At 55.7% G+C, this 17,804-nt stretch overlaps 5 protein-coding genes across 5 annotated transcripts in view; 1 reads left to right on the top strand and 4 right to left on the bottom strand.

The window, feature by feature from the left end:
- Nucleotides 1–94: 94 nt before the first annotated feature.
- PTSG_05389 (uncharacterized protein) lies at nt 95–3,375 on the bottom strand. The gene is made up of 8 exons (XM_004993900.1): nt 3,131–3,375; nt 2,754–2,835; nt 2,556–2,600; nt 2,106–2,205; nt 1,761–1,888; nt 1,360–1,458; nt 1,032–1,082; nt 95–795 (listed from the first exon to the last, which is right to left on the bottom strand). Exons 1-8 carry the CDS (start codon nt 3,349–3,351, stop codon nt 223–225), a joined length of 1,299 nt encoding a protein of 432 aa, XP_004993957.1. The 5' UTR covers nt 3,352–3,375; the 3' UTR covers nt 95–222.
- A 50-nt stretch (nt 3,376–3,425) lies between these two features.
- PTSG_12307 (uncharacterized protein) lies at nt 3,426–4,530 on the bottom strand. The gene has a single exon (XM_004993899.1). It carries the CDS (start codon nt 4,408–4,410, stop codon nt 3,610–3,612), a length of 801 nt encoding a protein of 266 aa, XP_004993956.1. The 5' UTR covers nt 4,411–4,530; the 3' UTR covers nt 3,426–3,609.
- PTSG_12306 (uncharacterized protein) lies at nt 4,500–8,622 on the bottom strand. Its single transcript, XM_004993898.1, has 12 exons — nt 8,500–8,622; nt 8,135–8,279; nt 7,657–7,804; nt 7,434–7,497; nt 7,235–7,288; nt 6,964–7,070; nt 6,497–6,602; nt 6,172–6,246; nt 5,777–5,867; nt 5,446–5,589; nt 5,121–5,242; nt 4,500–4,843 (listed from the first exon to the last, which is right to left on the bottom strand). Exons 1-12 carry the CDS (start codon nt 8,524–8,526, stop codon nt 4,745–4,747), a joined length of 1,182 nt encoding a protein of 393 aa, XP_004993955.1. The 5' UTR covers nt 8,527–8,622; the 3' UTR covers nt 4,500–4,744.
- Nucleotides 8,623–8,661: 39 nt separating this feature from the next.
- On the top strand, nt 8,662–13,442 carry PTSG_05386 (uncharacterized protein). Its single transcript, XM_004993897.1, has 11 exons — nt 8,662–8,900; nt 9,125–9,353; nt 9,628–9,906; nt 10,247–10,332; nt 10,547–10,628; nt 10,806–10,891; nt 11,063–11,129; nt 11,384–11,463; nt 11,762–11,953; nt 12,271–12,384; nt 12,682–13,442. Exons 1-11 carry the CDS (start codon nt 8,772–8,774, stop codon nt 12,916–12,918), a joined length of 1,581 nt encoding a protein of 526 aa, XP_004993954.1. The 5' UTR covers nt 8,662–8,771; the 3' UTR covers nt 12,919–13,442.
- Nucleotides 13,443–13,766: 324 nt separating this feature from the next.
- The window catches only part of PTSG_05385 (uncharacterized protein), a gene marked incomplete at its 3' end in the record, with an annotated part of 13,007 nt that continues 8,969 nt past the window's right edge, over nt 13,767–17,804 (bottom strand). The window contains exons 7-19 of the mRNA XM_004993896.1: nt 17,537–17,647; nt 17,083–17,235; nt 16,785–16,859; nt 16,450–16,491; nt 16,162–16,259; nt 15,883–16,006; nt 15,488–15,697; nt 15,261–15,308; nt 14,915–15,031; nt 14,624–14,726; nt 14,404–14,472; nt 14,104–14,222; nt 13,767–13,901 (exon numbers count right to left, since the gene is read on the bottom strand). Coding sequence (XP_004993953.1) covers nt 13,767–13,901; nt 14,104–14,222; nt 14,404–14,472; nt 14,624–14,726; nt 14,915–15,031; nt 15,261–15,308; nt 15,488–15,697; nt 15,883–16,006; nt 16,162–16,259; nt 16,450–16,491; nt 16,785–16,859; nt 17,083–17,235; nt 17,537–17,647 — 1,404 coding nt within the window. The remainder of the gene's footprint in view (nt 13,902–14,103; nt 14,223–14,403; nt 14,473–14,623; nt 14,727–14,914; nt 15,032–15,260; nt 15,309–15,487; nt 15,698–15,882; nt 16,007–16,161; nt 16,260–16,449; nt 16,492–16,784; nt 16,860–17,082; nt 17,236–17,536; nt 17,648–17,804) is intronic.

The raw sequence follows: 17,804 nt of genomic DNA, 5'->3' as shown, positions 1-17,804 counted from the left end.
ACACACACACCACCACCACCACCACCAACTACCATCATCATCATCATCATCATCATCATCATCATCATCATCATCATCATCATCATCATCATCATCATCATCATCATCATCATCATCATCAAAGTGCAGATCGGGCAGCACATCCCCTGCGTTCATTGCCATATGTATCATCCAAGCATAGATGAGTTCGGTCCCCGCTCTCATTTCTGAGTCTGTGTCGCTTCACACATCCGTGCTGTTCAAGCGAGCCCGCACACTGCTCTGACGACTGCTGCCAACACCAGCGCTGGACACATGCGCTGCTGACCCAACAGATGATCCGCTGCTCTGCCGCCGTACACCTCCACCTGGTGATGCCCGCGCAGGCGTCGACGTCCCCGGCAACAGCGGGTCGCCAAGTGGTGGCGGTATCATCGACTCCTCGTGCCTGCTGCGACCGTCGTTTGGCGAGCGCACTGTTGGCGACGACGATGGCGCCGGTGTGAGCGGCGATGTCGATGTGTGAGCTCCTGCGCCACCCGAGACGGCAGTGGCAGCGAAGCGCATCAGGCGTGCTGCCTTCGACCACGGCCACTCCACCACCATCAGACTGCGTGCAAACGCCTTGGCAAGTGCCGTCGTAGTCATGCGCTGATGACTCGATGCGGGCGGGGCAGATGATGCTGCGGATGGTGGGGCCCAGGACCGCAGCAGGTGGTCTGTGCGGACGAGATCGAACCGCCGGCGGTCGCGCTCGCACTGCTGTAATCGTTCGTCCAGCCGCGCCATATGCGCAGCAAGATCCTCAAGGCGAATCTGCATGCGGATTAGTGAGTGAGTGAGTGAGTGAGTGAGTGAGTGAGTGGGTGAGTGAGTGAGTGAGTGAGTGAGTGAGTGAGTGAGTGAGTATGTGAGTGAGTGAGTGAGTGAGTGAGTGAGTGAGTGAGTGAGTGAGTGAGTGAGTGAGTGAGTGAGTGAGTGAGTGAGTGAGTGAGTAAGAGTGTGAGAGGGTGCGTGAGTGAGGGAGGGAACGTGCAAGGTGCACGCCTTACCTCGGTATCGTCTTCTCCCGTTTGCAGCCGTGAAACCGTGTGAACAGATGTCTGTCGACCACGCACCGCAACCACCGCCAATGAGCGCTGGATGTGGGGGAAACGCTTGCCATGCGATTCGGCACACAGGGCTACGACAAAGCAAGCACGTAGGTACCCAAGCACAGAGGGAAGGGGGCCCTAGGCAAAGCGAGCGGGAGACGAGTCGCGAAGAGAGCCGAAAGACGAGGCAAACAGCCAGACAGGCCCCCTCACCCCCAAACACCCCTCCCCCACCCACGCGACAGTCTGTTGTCGTGCCTGTGAGAGTGTGTCCCTCGCCTCTCACCTGTAGGACGTGCTTGTAACCGTCCAGTCGACGCTGGAGCTCGAGCACGCGCGCGTCGATGGCAGCAATGCGGCGGCCAAGGCGCTCGCTCTTCTCCCACTGGCGCGCCAGAGAGGCGTAAGTGGTTGTTGGGTCAGGAAGAGGGTGTAGCAATAAGAGTACACGTGGCACGCACTTGGGTGAGTGGTCGGGGTGATTGTATTGCTCACAAACAGGCGGAGAAACTGAGGGACACACACACACACACACACACACACACACATACAGAGACACACACACAGACATACAGAGACACACAGGGACACACACAGACACAGACACAGACACAGACACACACACACACACACAGACACAGACACAGACACAGACGCAGACATACAGACACACAGGCACACAGGTACCCTGGCTTGGAGTTGGTGGCATTCCTCGATGTGGTCTTGAGTGAGGATGGTGAGGGTATACAGCGCCGAGCAGATGGCGACAAAACCCGGATTCAACACGCGCCAGGATGACACAGCCGCCTTCTCCCCTGCACACAATGGTGGTGACGGTGGTGGTAGTGACGGGTTCAGGGTGAACAAACGACTGAAACATACTGCCACGGAAGAGGCTGTGTGGGCCCACAAGCACACAGTGATGTAACACAGGCAAAAAGACAGAGAGACAGAGGGACGGAGAGACAGTGGCACGGACATACTGACAGCCACCAACATACTCCCACCCCAACCCAACCCACACACACAGACCATCGGAGAGGGTGTTGATGTAAGTGATGGCCAGGTACTGCAGGACAGGCGCAACCATCAGCAACGCAGTTGCAACGCCACGCTTCCACCGCAACTTCCCCTTTTGGAAGCAAGATCGTAGTGTTGGCGGTGGCGGTAGTGAGAGGCGAGGGGACACACACACACACACACACACACACACACACACACACACACACACACACACACACACACACACACACAGACACACACACAGACACACACAGACACACACAGACACACACAGACACAGACACAGACACTGACACAGACACACACAGACACACACAGACACACAGGCACAGACACACACACACAGCCACACGCACAGACAGACACACACACACACACACAGACACACACACAGCCACACGCACACACACACATGTCAGAGGTCTTTGCAGGGGGCTGCTGCTGCCAGGAGTGGCGTACCTTGATGGATCTGGGCTCCGCGTCCGCAAACTCCCGTCCTCGTACCTGTGGTGGTCAGTGGGTGAGCATTGAGCACGGGGCTGTTGACACATTGGTTTCAGAAGCAAGGGTTCCAGTGCAGGCTGCCACACGACGCCACATTCGCTGTTGTACGAACACACGAGATCAGTGGGCACATTGGCATTCAAGGGTACGCACCGAAGCGGCAACGAGCAGTGATCGTGGCAGGTAGAGAGATAAGATGGCTGTCAAGATGATGACCAGCGTGCTCAGCACGTCCCTGCAGTGGTTGTGGAGAACATGGCAGAGTGTTGAACTTGAAGTTGTGGAGCAGGTGTGTACAGGGCACAAAGACACACACAGACACACACAGACACACACAGACACAGACACACACACACACACACAGACACACAGACACACATACACACAGACACACAGACACACAGACACACAGACACACAGACACACAGACACACACACACACACAGACACAGACACAGACACACACACACACAGACACACAGACACACAGACACACATACACACACACACGCACTCACACACCCTCGTACCAGAGGCTGATGCCGAAGAGGGTGAGGCTCAGAGAAAGCACGACGATGGCGACGGGGGCACTCCAGGCTGGCCATGGCTCGTGCTCCTCCTCCTCCTCCCCCTCCACCCTCTCTTCTCCTTCCCTGGGCCCTTCTCCGACAGCCCTGCTTCCCAACACTCGATCAACACCGCTATCCCCGCTGCCAACGCGTCTCCACGTTGCTGTCCTTCGTCCTGCCATCTTGCTTGACTGTGTGTTTTCGCGGGCGGTTATGAGAGAGCGTGCAGTGGCTTTGACTCTCACACCCCTCGCTCGCTGTGCCGTGCTGTGCTTGGCAGAGAAGAAGGTTCATTAGAAGGAGCCGCCGCCTTGTGGCAAGGCCAGGTGCAAAGTAACGCGGAGTCAAGCACGAAGTGAAGCAGGGCAGAGTGTGATGACACAAGCGGCGGCGGGTGTGGACAGGGAGGAGGGAGGGGGTCAAGCGACCACAAGGGAAAGCTACGTGGATGACGACCACATTGCATTGAGATACTGGATACAGAAGCGGGTGGTGGCGTCTGCTGTTGGCATGCAGCCCGGCTGAGAGGCAAGCGAAGTCGGTGGCCGAAAGGCGGCGGAGACTGCCGCCGGGCTGCTGCTGCTGCTGCTGCTCCGTACAGGGGTTCTTTGGTGCTCTGCATGCAACGTGGCGTTGCTTGGCGTCCGTGTCCGTGACGGAGACGCTGCAGAGTGTTGTTGTGCTGCTGGCAGCACTCGCAACGTTGTCACTGTTCCTGCCACCGTTGCTGTTGCCGTTGATGGTGGTGTTGGTGTTGGCGAGGATGCAGATGCGGGTGTCCTTGATGTGCCTGCTGCCCTTGGGTGTCGGCTCCTGCGCTGGCTGGCTGCCTGCCCTTTGTGCGGTGCTGCATGTGTGCGCTCATATGCAAGCATGGCTTGCTCCACCTGGGAGAAGGTCAAGGAGTCCGCGTGGTCGTCCTCGTCCTCTTCACCGCCTTCGTCTCCGCCATTCCTTCCGCCTTCGCGTTGATGCCTGCTGCTGTCGTTGTCGCAGTGGTTGCCTTGGCTCATGGGCTGCCGCGTGCCATCGTCGTCATGGGCTGTGTCGTGGTGGTGGTCGTCGTCGTTGCTCCTACCGCTGCCGCCGCTGTCGCTGCCACGGCAGCAGAGTGCATCTGTTACCGCAATGCAGAAGCGGTCCCGCAGCTGCTGCGGTGTCTGGGCAAAGTGGGCGGCCCTCAGCGCCCGCAGTGCCGCCGCATCCTGCGCCGTGGGCAACACAGCCTCCCACGCTTGCATCGCCAGCAGTCGTGGGCCAAGGGAAGGTGTGAGAAAAGTCTTGGAGAAAACACCAGCTCGCTCGCTCGCTCACTTGGATACTGTCTTGTTGTTTGAAGAGAGAGACGTGTTCATTCATCATACGTGGCAAACAATGGCAACACAACAACAAGCAACAGCAGGACGAGGATGGAAGACAGCACAGCACAGTGGTGGGCAAATGCACAATCACAACAAGCAACACGCACAATGCATTCGGAAGATGCCACGCGAGCGGACGAGTGGTGGTATTGTGGGTGGTGGGGCCTTTGGGTGCCTATCATGTTCATTTCGGTGCTCAAGGGACAGCACAGCACTACTTGCGGTATGTGCGACGGGGCTGGCGCTTCTCTTGCACCTTCAACTTAACCTTATCCAACGTCGTCCGCACTTGCTCAATGTTGGTCTTCCACGCCTGCAACCACACACACACACACACACGCACGCACGCACACAGGTAAGATAAGGAGTCGGTGGGCACACGACAAGCGAAGGAACACCACGAGGAAGTACAAAGACATACAAGACAAGCACAGAAGAGAACCAGAAAGACAGGCAGAAAGAAAGAAGACAGTCACACAGGTATACAGACAAACACACACACACACACACACACACACACACACACACACACACACACACACACTGACACAAACACACGCACACACACAGACACAAACAAGACAACGGACCATGAGTTGGGCGTGAAGGCTCTTCCAGTCCTCAGGCTCAAACGAGTCGTAGATGACGCGGGTGACGTTGACCACTTTGTTCACGTCATCAATCGTCGCCTCAAGAACAGAGTGCCGCAGAGCTGTCATACACACACACACACACACACACACACACACACACACACACACACACACACACACAAATACATGCACACCAATGGAGGGGGTGAGAGGCACAATATGGGAGTACGCAAACAACCGCAACAGCAATAATAGATTCCAGCCACGACATGATCACCCCGCCACCCCCAAATGTCCATCACCCACACGAGTGCGTGCGCACCGTTGATGACGAGCTGCTCCACCTGGTCCTCCTGGATGGACAGTCCGCTCGCCACCTCTGCAAACGTCACCTGCGTCTTCTTTGCGCAGAACTTGGCCAGCGCCATGAGCTGCACGCGCGTGGCGACCTGCTCCTGGTCCAGGCCTGTATCCGAGGGCGAAGAAGACACCAAAGACAAGAGGAACAAAAGGAAGAGAGGAGGAAGGGCAGGTGTGAGAAGAGCGGGTGTAGTGTGTGTATTTGCGTGTGTTTTGTGCGCGCGTCTGTCTCTGCCTCCCTCCCTCTGCCTGCCTGCCTGTCTGTCTCTGTGGTTGCTGAGAGGGCGACCGACCGAGGTCTGTGAAGGCGGATGGGTGCTCTTGGCACACGATGTTGAAGCCGGGTACGTCGCCCTTTGTGAGCACCTCCAGCAGCTTGTAACCCTGCGCCGCGCGCACGCGAGCCATCCAGGTCGGTTACAACAGCAAGGAGTGAGCACACGCCAGGAGACAACATGAAAAGTGTGCAGAGCACAGCAGGCAATTCAGGGATGTATGTATGTATGTATGTATGTATGTATGTATGTATGTATGTATGTATGTATGTATGTATGTATGTATGTATGTATGTATGTATGTATGTATGTATGTATGTATGTATGTATGTATGTATGTATGTATGTATGTATGTATGTATGTATGTATGTATGTATGTGTGTGTGCATGCACTCGTGTGTATGCGACTGACCGGTTCTTCCTTGAGGTGCTTGACGGCGTCCATGCCGAGGAGATCGAGCGAGTCCGCCGCGCTCGTGTTCAGCGCCTGTGTCGTCATCACAGCACAAGAACAACAGTCAGCACGCGCCAGAAGGAGTACACACGCACATAGAGACACAGCAAGACACCCAGCATATTGGCACACAGACGCACAAGCAAATTTACAAACACAGATACAGACACACACACACACAGATACAAACACAGATATACACACACACATACAGGCACACACACAGATGCACAGACACAGATGCAAGTATGTACACGCCACAGGGCATGAGCAGCGGGCGCACCTGTGCAATGAGGTCGCGGGCCTCCTGCGAGGCCTCGTGCAGGGACGACGCCGCTGCACCGTCAAACGACTTGACATACCGCGTCAGGTACTTCTTGCTCAGCGCCCTGATGCCCCCGGGGAAGGCGCAAGGACACGGTGAGGCGGCATGCACGCTAGCAAGGGCGGGGTAGCACAAGGACACGGCGAGACACACCTACGCAAGCACACACACACACACACACACAGACACACACACACACACACACAGACACGCACGCACAAGAACACGGCGAGGCACCTACCCATCAACACGCACACACAGACACACACACACACACACACACACAAGCACACACACACACACACACACACACACACAGACACACGCACGCACAAGAACACGGCGAAGCACCTACCCATCAACACGCACACACAGACACAGACACACACACACACACAAGCACACCAAGTATGACGCAAACTCACTTGTTGTTGGCCTCCTGCAGTTTTGCAGCAAAGAGTTTGAAGAGTGCCCGCTGCTGTGGTTGTGTCAGCTCCCAGTCCTTGATCCACGCATCCACGTTGGCGTCAACCTAACGCACACGCACACACACACACACACACACACACACACACACACACACACACACACACACACACACACAAAGACACACACAGACACATGCAGGTGGAATAAGCGGCTTGGTGGACCCCAGGGATATGCAGACTCGCGGTGATGGTACAGCTTCAAACCCACCTGCTGTGCAAGCTCGCTGGTGCCCTGTGTTGCCTCCAGACCGCAGGACAGAAGCTGCAAGTGGTGGTGGCGCGATCAAGGGCCCGCAGTACGGTGAGGGCTTCGAAAGGACAGAACAACAATGCGGACACAATACACGAAACGAAAGGGCAAGGTAGGCCCACATGCTTGGCACATGAGATCAGTGACGTTGCAGGACCTGGTAAAGCACATCGTAGCGGTGCTTGGAGTTGGCGGGAAGAAGGTTGAACAGCGATGTCACCCTGAACACATCGTGTGTGCGTGTGCATGTGCATGTGCATGTGTGTGTGGGTGCGTGTGTGTGTGGGCTCGGTAAGAAGGCGACGGCTTGCAGCACGTCGACAAAGCAGGGTCATCACCACACACCGCAACCTCCAAACGCGATCGTTGCCCCAACGCACGTGCTGACGACGACGGCCACGTTGGGGCCAGAGGCTGTGTGAGTTTGAAGGGAGGTGAGGAACGGCGGAATGAGCTGGTCCTGGACCTCTGCAGGCTGGTGCGTCACTTGCAGGAGCATGGCGTTCAGCAGCATGTCGTCAAGCATATCTGCACCCGCATTCGCAGCGCCGTCGTTGTTGTCGTTATTGATGAAGTTGATGTTGTGAGGCAACGGGCATGCCAGCACAGCAAGTGAAAGGAAAGCAATCGAAGCGAGAGAGAGAGAGAGAGAGAGGGACAAAATGCCGGAGCACACAGACACAGACACAGACACAGACACACAGACACAGACACACACACAGACACATACACAGACACAGACAGACACATACACATCCATACACCCACACACCCACATAGACACACACACACACACACACACACACACACACACACACACACACACACACACACACACACACACACACACAAACCAACCCTCTTCTGTGGTGAGGGAGCCGGCGAGGCCAACGATGCGGCTGAGAACCTCGACAGGCTTGTTCTGGTCCAGCAAGCGATCGCAGTCTGCGCTCAGCTTCTCATCATCCACTGTGGCGGCAACGCCCGCAGCCAATGCCCGGAGCTGTAACACACACAAACCGCAAGTGCATGGTATGAATGCACGGTCAACCAAGTTGTGCTCAACAAACACACACACACACACACACACACACACACACACACACACACACACACACACACACACACACACACACACACACACACACACACATTGTGAACCACCCCGCACACTCATTCGCGCGCACAGAGTAAACCATCCCGTATGCGTAGATATCTCGTACATGTTGTTGGAGTTCCTCTGCGTCCATGATGGTGTGTCTGTGTTGTCTCTTCTGCAGTGGTTGCTGTAGCCTTCCACACGTGTGCTTTCTGTGCTGCTTGTGCGCGCTGCCAGCGATGAAAAAAAGGCAGCAGAGTAATTTTCGTGCAGCCGAAAGATTTTCCACAGAATTCTTTATTCTCCAATCCAAACACACACCGCCAGCGACCAAAAAGGACAACAACATCCACCTCACCACCAAGCAGACAGACAGACACGAACGAGGCAAAAGCGATGGCACTGCGTGTTGAGTGGAAGCCAGTGAGCGGCAACGGCCCACGGGAGCGGTCGGCCCACGCGTGTGCAGTGGACGAAGCATCTGGTCGCTTCGTCCTCCACGGCGGCGTTACCGTCAACGCAGATGTAAGTGCGCCTGTTCTGTGGCGGTTGGACTTGGGTCAGTGCGTGACTTGTGTTGTTGTTGTTGTTGCTTTAACGTGCCAAGTTGGTGAAATGAATGCGCCGGCTCGTTGCAGGCACACGCTCGTGTCTGCTGCTACTCGTTCGTATTTCCCACCACACCTTGTTATGTTGCCCACTGACTGCTATTTTCGTCGGTTGTGCTGCGTTTGGCCGGGGGTCTGCAGGGCGACCCCATCCCAAACGGTGATGTGTGGGTGCTCAAGAACTTGGACAGCGCGCCCCAGTGGGAGCCCGTCCGCGCAAAGGGCGACGTCCCGTGCAAGCGAGAGGGCCACACGTTGACCTACGTGCCTGCTAAGAACATGTTCGTCCTCTTTGCTGGCAGTGACGGTGCGCTGGAGAAGGAGTTCAACGACGTGTACACCCTCGACGAGTCGCTCACCTGGAAGCGCGGTATGGAAGCAGCAACAAGAGGAAGATAAGAGAGAAGGGAAGAGGGAAGAGGGGAGTGTTGTCACCACAAACCTACACATGCACGTGCAGCGGCTCGCTGCACTGTATGTTGCGTGTTCAGACACCCGTATTTTGTGTGGAATTGTCTCTCTTCACTTGACACCCGTTCCCCACGTGTCCTGTCGCCCTCCTTGCGTCGCTTCTGCTGTATGCTGTTGCTGTATCTGGGACAGCTCACCTCCGCCATCAACGCGCGCTTCAACTCACTTTACAGTGGAGACAAAAGGCGTGCCACCGGCGCCGCGCCTGAACCACGCAGCCGACGTGGTGGACGATGCGCTGTATGTGTTTGGCGGGTTTGAGGATGGCCAGGCCAAGAACGACATGTTCAAGCTGGACCTCAACACGATGATGTGGACGCCCGTGCACGCCAACAACCCGCCCAGCCGCCGCTGCAACCACAGCATGACCGCGGTTGGCTCCAAGCTGTATGTGTTTGGTGGCCGTGGAGGCGAAGCCACCCTCTACAACGATCTGTTCTGCTTCGATACCGGTGAGTCAAGACAAGTCGTTGATGTCTTTGGCGGTGGGCACATCCTTCACCTGAAGTGCTGCTGCATGTGCCCTGACACAATCCACTGCCAACTGTTACTGCTCCACCTTGCCTCCCCTTTTGTAATTCTCCTTTCCCCCTGTACTGAAATGCTTCTGCTGCTGCGGATGATGCGTCTGCTACTTCTGCTGCTGCTGCGGATGATGATGATGATGATGATGATGATGATGATGATGATGATGATGATGATGATGATGATGATGATGATGATGATGATGATGATGATGATGATGATGATGATGATGATGATGATGATGATGATGATGATGATGATGATTAGAGTCTCGTGCGTGGACGGCGGTCAAAGCTGGTGGTCAGCCGCCAACAGCACGCGACTTTCACTCTGCAGCCACTTTTGGCGACAAGGTACCACCGTGGAGAGGGTGCACTCGTGTGCGTATCAACGATTGTGTGTGTGTGTGTGTGTGTGTGTGTGTGTGTGTGTGTGTGTGTGTGTGTGTGTTTTGGTTCATGTGTGGTCAGCGTGTGGCTTGCGTATCGCCTCTGCCTGTGTTCATCCTGTTGCACCTGTTGCCCGTCTCGTCTCGTCTTCTCGTTCGTTTTGCGACGTGTGCCACAGGTGTTTGTGTTTGGCGGCTCAATGGAGATTGAGTCCAAGGACATCTTCACCTACTACAACGACGTCGTCGTCTTCGACACAAGTATGTTCATTTATTGGTTGTGTGTGTGTGTGTGTTCTGACATCTCACATATCATCACCTCTTCCTTTGTTGACCCCACCAATCAACCATTCAACCAATCAACCAATCAACCAATCAACCAATCAACCAATCAACCAATCAACCAATCAACCAACCCAACCCAACCCAACGCACCAGCGCGCCAAGCGTGGGTTCGCCCCCAGGTCAGTGGCGCAGTCCCCTCCGTGCGCTGGGCACACGCGGCCGCCGTCTACAAGAACAAGGTACGCAACCAAACAGCAGCAACATGAGGAAGGAAGGTGGTGGTGAAGGTGGTGGTACTGCCGCTGGTACGAAGCTGTTCTGTTTGAGGTGGACTGGTGTTACTCTCCTCGATCCACCACCACTCGCCTTCATCTTGTGTCTTGTTCCCTGCCTGCAACTGGCCATGACAGATGATTGTCTTTGGCGGCACCGCCAACGACGTGGATCTCAGTGACACGCACATCCTCACCATCACCGGTGCGTGCGTGCATGTGTGTGGTTGCGTGTGCATTTGCGTGTTACGTGAACATGGACGTGGGCTGTTGTGTGGTTGGTGGATTGTGTGTGTGTGTGTGTGTGTGTGTGTGTGTGTGTGTGTGTGTGTGTGTGTGTGTGTGTGTGTGTGTGCGCGCGCGCGTCCTTGTTAACTCTTGCCTGCTTGTGTGTCTCGTGCGTGCTGCTTCTTGCCTTCTCGTCCTGCTCACTTGTTCCAACTGCGTTCAAAACACCAGATGCGACGGTGAAGCCTGCTGCTCCGCGTCGTAAGCCGAGCGTCGGCCCACCGGCAAAGCCAAAGCCAGCCCCAAAGCAGGTGCCTTCTTGTCTCCTTTCCTACTCTCCTTGCTGCATCTCCCGCCACACACGCACAGACGGACAGACAGACGGACAGACAGACAGACAGACAGACAGACAGACAGACAGACAGACAGACAGACAGACAGACCGACAGACACCACACACACACACACACACACACACACACACACACACACACACACACACACACACACACACACACACACACACACACACACACACATACAGACAGACCGACACACACCCTCACTGCACTTTGCTGTTGCCTGTTCCAACGTGTTCCCGCATGCCAGGAGGCGCAGTATGAGCGGACCACGCCGCCAGACATCACATACGACGTGCCGAACCCGGCTCCCGCCCTGCGCCGCCGCGTCACTCCAAAGGCCATCACCGACGTCGCCCCGCGCGATTTCGAACGCGTGCAGTCGCAGATGATCCAGTCCATCGAAGACCTCTTTCGCAAGATTAAAGGCGAATACCAGCAGGTGCGTGCCGTGTGGCGTGGTGATGGTAATGTGGTTCCGGTTTATGTTAAGTGTGATAATGTGCGTGGGTGGGTGCGTGGGTGGGTGCGTGGGTGCGTGGGTGCGTGGGTGCGTGGGTGCGTGGGTGCGTGGGTGCGTGGGTGCGTGGGTGCGTGGGTGCGTGGGTGCGTGGGTGTGCGTGCGTGGCATTACGTGCACACACCCACACACACATCCTCTTTGCCACAACATTCATTACCGTCATTCTCACCAACACGTCGCCTGCCCACTATGTTTTCAACTCTCCACGGCGTCCACTGCGTCGTCGCCTGCTGCAGATTGACCGCCTGCGCGCCGAGCTCATCTCGGACCGCGAGGCGTTTGAGAAGGAGAAGGCCGAGAACGAGGCCCTCTTTGAGTCCCAGCAGCAGTCCATGCAGCACTTGCAGGAGGTGCGCCGCGGTGATGGTGCAGGCCGTGTCTTGTGTTGTGTTGTGTTGTGTTGTGTTGTGTTGTGTTGTGTTGTGTTGTGTTGTGTTGTGTTGTGTTGTGTTGTGTTGTGTTGTGTTGTGTTGTGTTGTGTTGTGTTGTGTTGTGTTGTGTTGTGTTGTGTGTTGTGTGTTGTGTATTGTTCTTGCTCTCATCACACACACATTGACACACACATTGACACACACTCACACACAACAACACACACATTGACCCACACACACACACACATGCATATGCACGTACGTGCTTGTCTGCAGACGCACCGCCGCGAGACGGAGGCGTGGCTTGCTGCCCGGCGCAAGGAGAACGACGACGAGCGCAGGAAGATTGCAGAGGAGTGGGCGCGCGTGAAGAAGGAGGAAGAGCGACTGAAGGGCGTTGAAACGCAACTCAAGTCCGATCGCAATGCCCTTGAAACGGAGAAGACAGACTTTGAGAAGCGCCGCAAGAAGATGGAGGCTATCATGGCGCAGTTTGAGGGCCTCAACAGCTAGGGTGTCACAACATCGTTGCCACTTGGCACCATCACTTCCGTACCCCGCATCTCATTTGTGCTTTGCGTCCAGTCCTGTTGCTTTTCTTGCCGACTTGCGTCCACTGATGTTGCAAGACACAGTGGATCAAACAAGTAGCATGCATGGGTGCCACTGTTCTTCCCCACACCAAGCGTTTCCACTTCCGTTCCTGTTGCCCCCTTCACCACATCCATGTTACGTTCATGTTGAGTCCTCCCCCTGTACAAGGTGTGCATGGCTGTTTCTTACGCAACAGCAGCAACAGCAGCAACAGCCGCAGCCATCACCCCGCCGTGGAGTGGGTCGTGCCGGCGCTTCCCTTCAGTGTGGCTGTCGTGTTGCTGTTGTGTTGTGTTGGTTTGCCGTTCGATTTTTCTTGTAGCCCTTCTCCTCCTACCTTCGCCTTTCCCTCCCCCAATACCATTTCCTGCCGCGTCTGCAATGAATGTGTAATCGACATGAGCACAACTGCACACATTGCACGCACTCCTGCAAGCTTGCTCTCCACACACACATGCACGACAAATCCTCGGCGCCTACAACACACACACACACAGAGCAGTCAACAAACGAAAGAGAGGTCTGATTCATTGCTCGAGCGACAACAAGCTTTGCATGTGTGGTTCGTTCTCGTTGGCGCCACACCCTCTCCTCCTTCTCTTCTCTTGCTCACGTGCACCCGAATGGCCACGCCAACGACGACGACGACGACAACAACAACAACAACACAACAACAACAACAACAACAACAACAACAACAACAACAACAACAACAACAACAACAACAACAACAACAACGACGACAAACAGCAGCGCACGCGTCACTGTCACGCTGTGGCGCCCAGCTGGTGCTGCGTGAAGACATGGGCATCGGGGAAGCGCTTCTGAAGAGCAGCACGGAGTTCGCTCTTGCCTGCATGCATATCCTGCACATTTGCCACGCTCAGCCACACCGCCGCAGCCTAAAGGAAAATTGGGACAGAATGGGTGCACGGAGTGAATCCACATTGAGCAAACAAGGCGAAAGGGGGGGGGATGATGGAAAGACAAAGGAAGGGTGATGAACAAACGAAGATATGGTGAAGGAAGGGTGTTGGAAAGAATGAGCAGCGGGCAAGCAATTCATGTGCGTCATCCAGCGTGTACACAGCAGTCATCTCTCACCTCGTCAAGGGTGGCGGGGAGGGAGGCGGCCTTGTCTGTGATGGCAGCAATCACGTCAGACGTCGACACACCCTCGCTCCTCTTCAGCAACTGTGCGCACGCGAACGCTGCCAGCGACTCTGCTTGAACGCACCCGTACACACAGGGACACAGAGAGCGGTGCTGGGTGAGCCAGGGATCACGACAGTAAACAAGCGATCGCATTTTGAAATATTACATGTTTGTGGTTGCCTGCTTGTGTGTGAGAGACATTACGTAAACTACTGTGACGTTGTGCGCACATGTGTACAATGTACGCACTGGATGCAAGGTCCTCAAGCTCCTTCCGCAGATCCTGCTCGGACTTGTTCTCCACCAGCTGCGGCAGCTCTGCAAAATGGGAAAAAAAAGCGCATGCACGCGAGTGAGCAACAGCAGAGTAAGCAACAACAGCAGACATTGAGACATGTGTGTGTGTGTGTGTGTGTGTGTGTGTGTGTGTGTGTGTGTGTGTGTGTGTGTGTGTGTGTGTGTGTGCGACCTTCGTCGATGATCTCGCGGACAGTCGGGTTGATAGCGTCGGCATTGGTGGAGATGAAGCGCATCAACTTGAGCGTAGACGCAATCAGCACGTGGCGCGGCACCTGAACACGTGGGCGCGGGCATTCACACACACACACACACACACAGTTGCAAAAGGGGAGCACGTCAGGCACACATGTACGTGCGTTGGTCGGCGTGTGTAATCACATATCAAACAGAAAACGAATCAGTGGACACGATTGTGTGCGTGTGCGCGTGTATGTGTGTGTGTGTGTGTGCGCGTGTGTACGTCTGTTGTGGTCATTGTACGGAGGGCCTTGATGACGAGGAGCGGGCGCTTGCGGCGGACGAGAACATCGACGGCAGGCTCAAGCAGCGATTCCATCCCTTCAACCGCAGGGAAGTTCTGGTAACGCAAAGAGACAACATGTGAACGATATGATACGCGCAGGAGGTCACGTGTCAACATGCGATCACCACATGTGTGCACGCGGCGGGTGTGACAGAACGTGTGCAGCGACATCAGTGAGCGCGCGCGCGTGTGTGTGTGTGTATGTGTTGGATGAGGGCATGTTGCGGAGTGGCAGGTGGTCGAGTCAAATTGGGTGCGGGCGAGTGGTGATGAGCATACGTACGAGAAGCGGTTGGAGGAAGACGAGGGCGTCGTCGAGCGCCTTTGATGTCTGTAAATGCAATCGATGCAATGATGTGAATTGGACACGCGTGACCAGCAGCACGTGAACGAAAGAAGCGATTTGGCGTGAGGGCAGCTACGGACCCCCCCCCAAACCACACACACACACACACACACACACACACACACACACACACACACACACACACAACAGCGCCGTGTGGCGACCTGGACGAGCTCGTTGGGGTTCCACTGCGGGGTCTTGCTCTTCTTTCCCTTCTGCTCCTTGTCCTTGTTCTTGTTGTCCTGCTGGGCACCCTTCTTGCCGCGCGCGTTGTGGTGGTTTGCACCCTTGCCGGCCCCCTTCTTTGCTGCCTTGCGTTGCTTGCTCAGGTACTTCTTGCGCTCAGACTCGCTCATCTTTGCAAGCCTCTCTTGCTGCATGCATCCACAAGCACAAGCACAAGCAACAGAGCGTTAGACGTGGCAAATAGTATTTGGGTTTGGTGCACGCAGCCGTGTGTATGTGGGCGTGTGGGCGTGTGTAAGCTTGTGAGGGTGTATGAGCGAGCAAGTGTTGAAAGTGTATGCGTGTGTTCGTGCGTGTGTTCGTGTGCACGCACCTCCTCGCGCTCCTTTGCGGAACCAAAGGGGTTGTTGTGGAGCTCTGCGTAGACGCTGCAGGCGTACGCGGCCGTCTGCACGTAGCGCTTGTGGAAATACGCCTCGTCCTCATATTTGAGCAGCCTGTGCATCGAGAGACCATCAAGCGGTCAACGCCCGTGAGCTGCACATAACAGCACAGAACAGCACACGTGGCAGCAGCAACAAGAGCAAGAACAAGAGCAAGAACAAGAACAAGAGCAACAACAGCAGCTGCCCTTTCGCTGTGGCGACCGCACCTGGTGTACGCACGGAGGTTGACCTTGCGCAGGCAGTAGCTGTGGAAGTCAAACTGGTCGTCCACAAGCTGCTTGTAGAAGCTCTTCACAGCATGCAGCTGCACACCCACACGGCATGACAGGGCGATGCACGGGGATGAGGATTGGCGGACCAGGAGCACACACGTGCACAGCAGCAAAAGCAATGACCACCAGTGGTACACAAGGGCTGACCACGCATTTGCACTGGACTTTGATGCACTGCATCCCATCATATTGCATTGCATTGCAAATGTGTAGGATGCTCACGTGGGCGAGTGCGTTGCCTAGGTCGCCCTTTGCCAAATACGCCTGAGCAGCACGTGGGATTCAGCAGGCAGGCGGTGAGGAGAGCGTGCACAGCAAGTCCATGCATGCGCGCACAGCGACATTGAGAAGAGGGCGCGAGGTAGACAGCGAATGTGACATGATGAGGTATAACATGACACACCGACGGCGCATGGTGGCCCTGCTCGCTCGTCACGAGTCCGAACATGAACACACAGGCGGTGTGACGATCCGCCCCCATTTACACCGCATGACAGCACATGTTTTCCTTCGCAGAATCCATGCTGCGATCATTGTGGTCGCTGTGGCCATCGTACCTTTGCGCATTCCAGCTCGTACCAGCTGCACTGCATGTCACGGAGTTGGTTAAGGGGGTCGGTGTTGCGCGTCTCCTGTCAAAGACAACATCAGCCAGCAGTGCGTATGCATGTGAGGATGTGTGTGTATATGTGTGTGTGTATGTGTGTGTATATGTGTGTGTATATGTATATGTGTGTGTGAATATATGTGTGTGTATGTGGATGAAGTACGACGCACTACAGGCCACAGAATTACGCTGACCACAATGACTTCCTCGCACCCTCTTCAGCACCAGCACCAGCATGCTGGACGTACGCGGGCAAAGAGGCCAGCAATGGTCTGCCCCTCCTCAATACGGCCTGCGCGGAGAAGATACTTTGCGGCCTTGGAGTTGATGAAGCGGTCCGCCGTGTCCAGCTGCCGTGCAAAGTCAACCTGCGTCGCAGCCTCGTCCAGCCGCCCAAGGTGCTGCCACAGGAGCAAAGGGGAGAGAGAGAGGGGAGAGAGAGAGGGGAGAGAGGCAAGAGGGGAGGGGGTGGATGTGTGGGAGTGGATGAAAGAGGAAGGGGTGAGGGAGGTGAGAGGGAGAAACATGTCGTTGCGTCGTCAGCCACAGATGATGAACGTGTGTACAGGCAACACAAAAGACACCACACATGCAAAAGCTGCCATGCGCATGTGTGTGTGTGTGTGTGTGTGTGTGTGTGTGTGTGTGTGTGTGTGTGTGTGTGTGTGTGTGTGTGTGTGTGTGTGTGCGTGTGGTGCGTACCTTGAGGATGCGGCCCTCGACCATGTAGAGCTCGACGACGGTCGGGGTGTGGTCGATGGCGCGGCGGATGGTGGCCAGCGCATCGTCCCGCTGCCCGAGGCGGTCCTGGTGCTGTGCAAGGAAGTGCAGGCACCAGACCAGCACCGCAGGCGACTCACGCTCCCCACCTGCTCGGCAGGCATCATCAAAGGGGGTTGCACGACAGGGGCGAAGGGACGGGGAGAGTGAGCATGTGTGTGTGTGTGTGTGTGTGTGTGTGTGAGTGTGT

This window comes from Salpingoeca rosetta (genome assembly GCF_000188695.1).
Source record: "Salpingoeca rosetta unplaced genomic scaffold supercont1.12, whole genome shotgun sequence".
NCBI lineage: Eukaryota > Choanoflagellata > Craspedida > Salpingoecidae > Salpingoeca > Salpingoeca rosetta.
The sequence above is the reverse complement of the archived record's forward strand: the minus strand, read 5'-3'. Positions and strand labels throughout refer to the sequence as shown.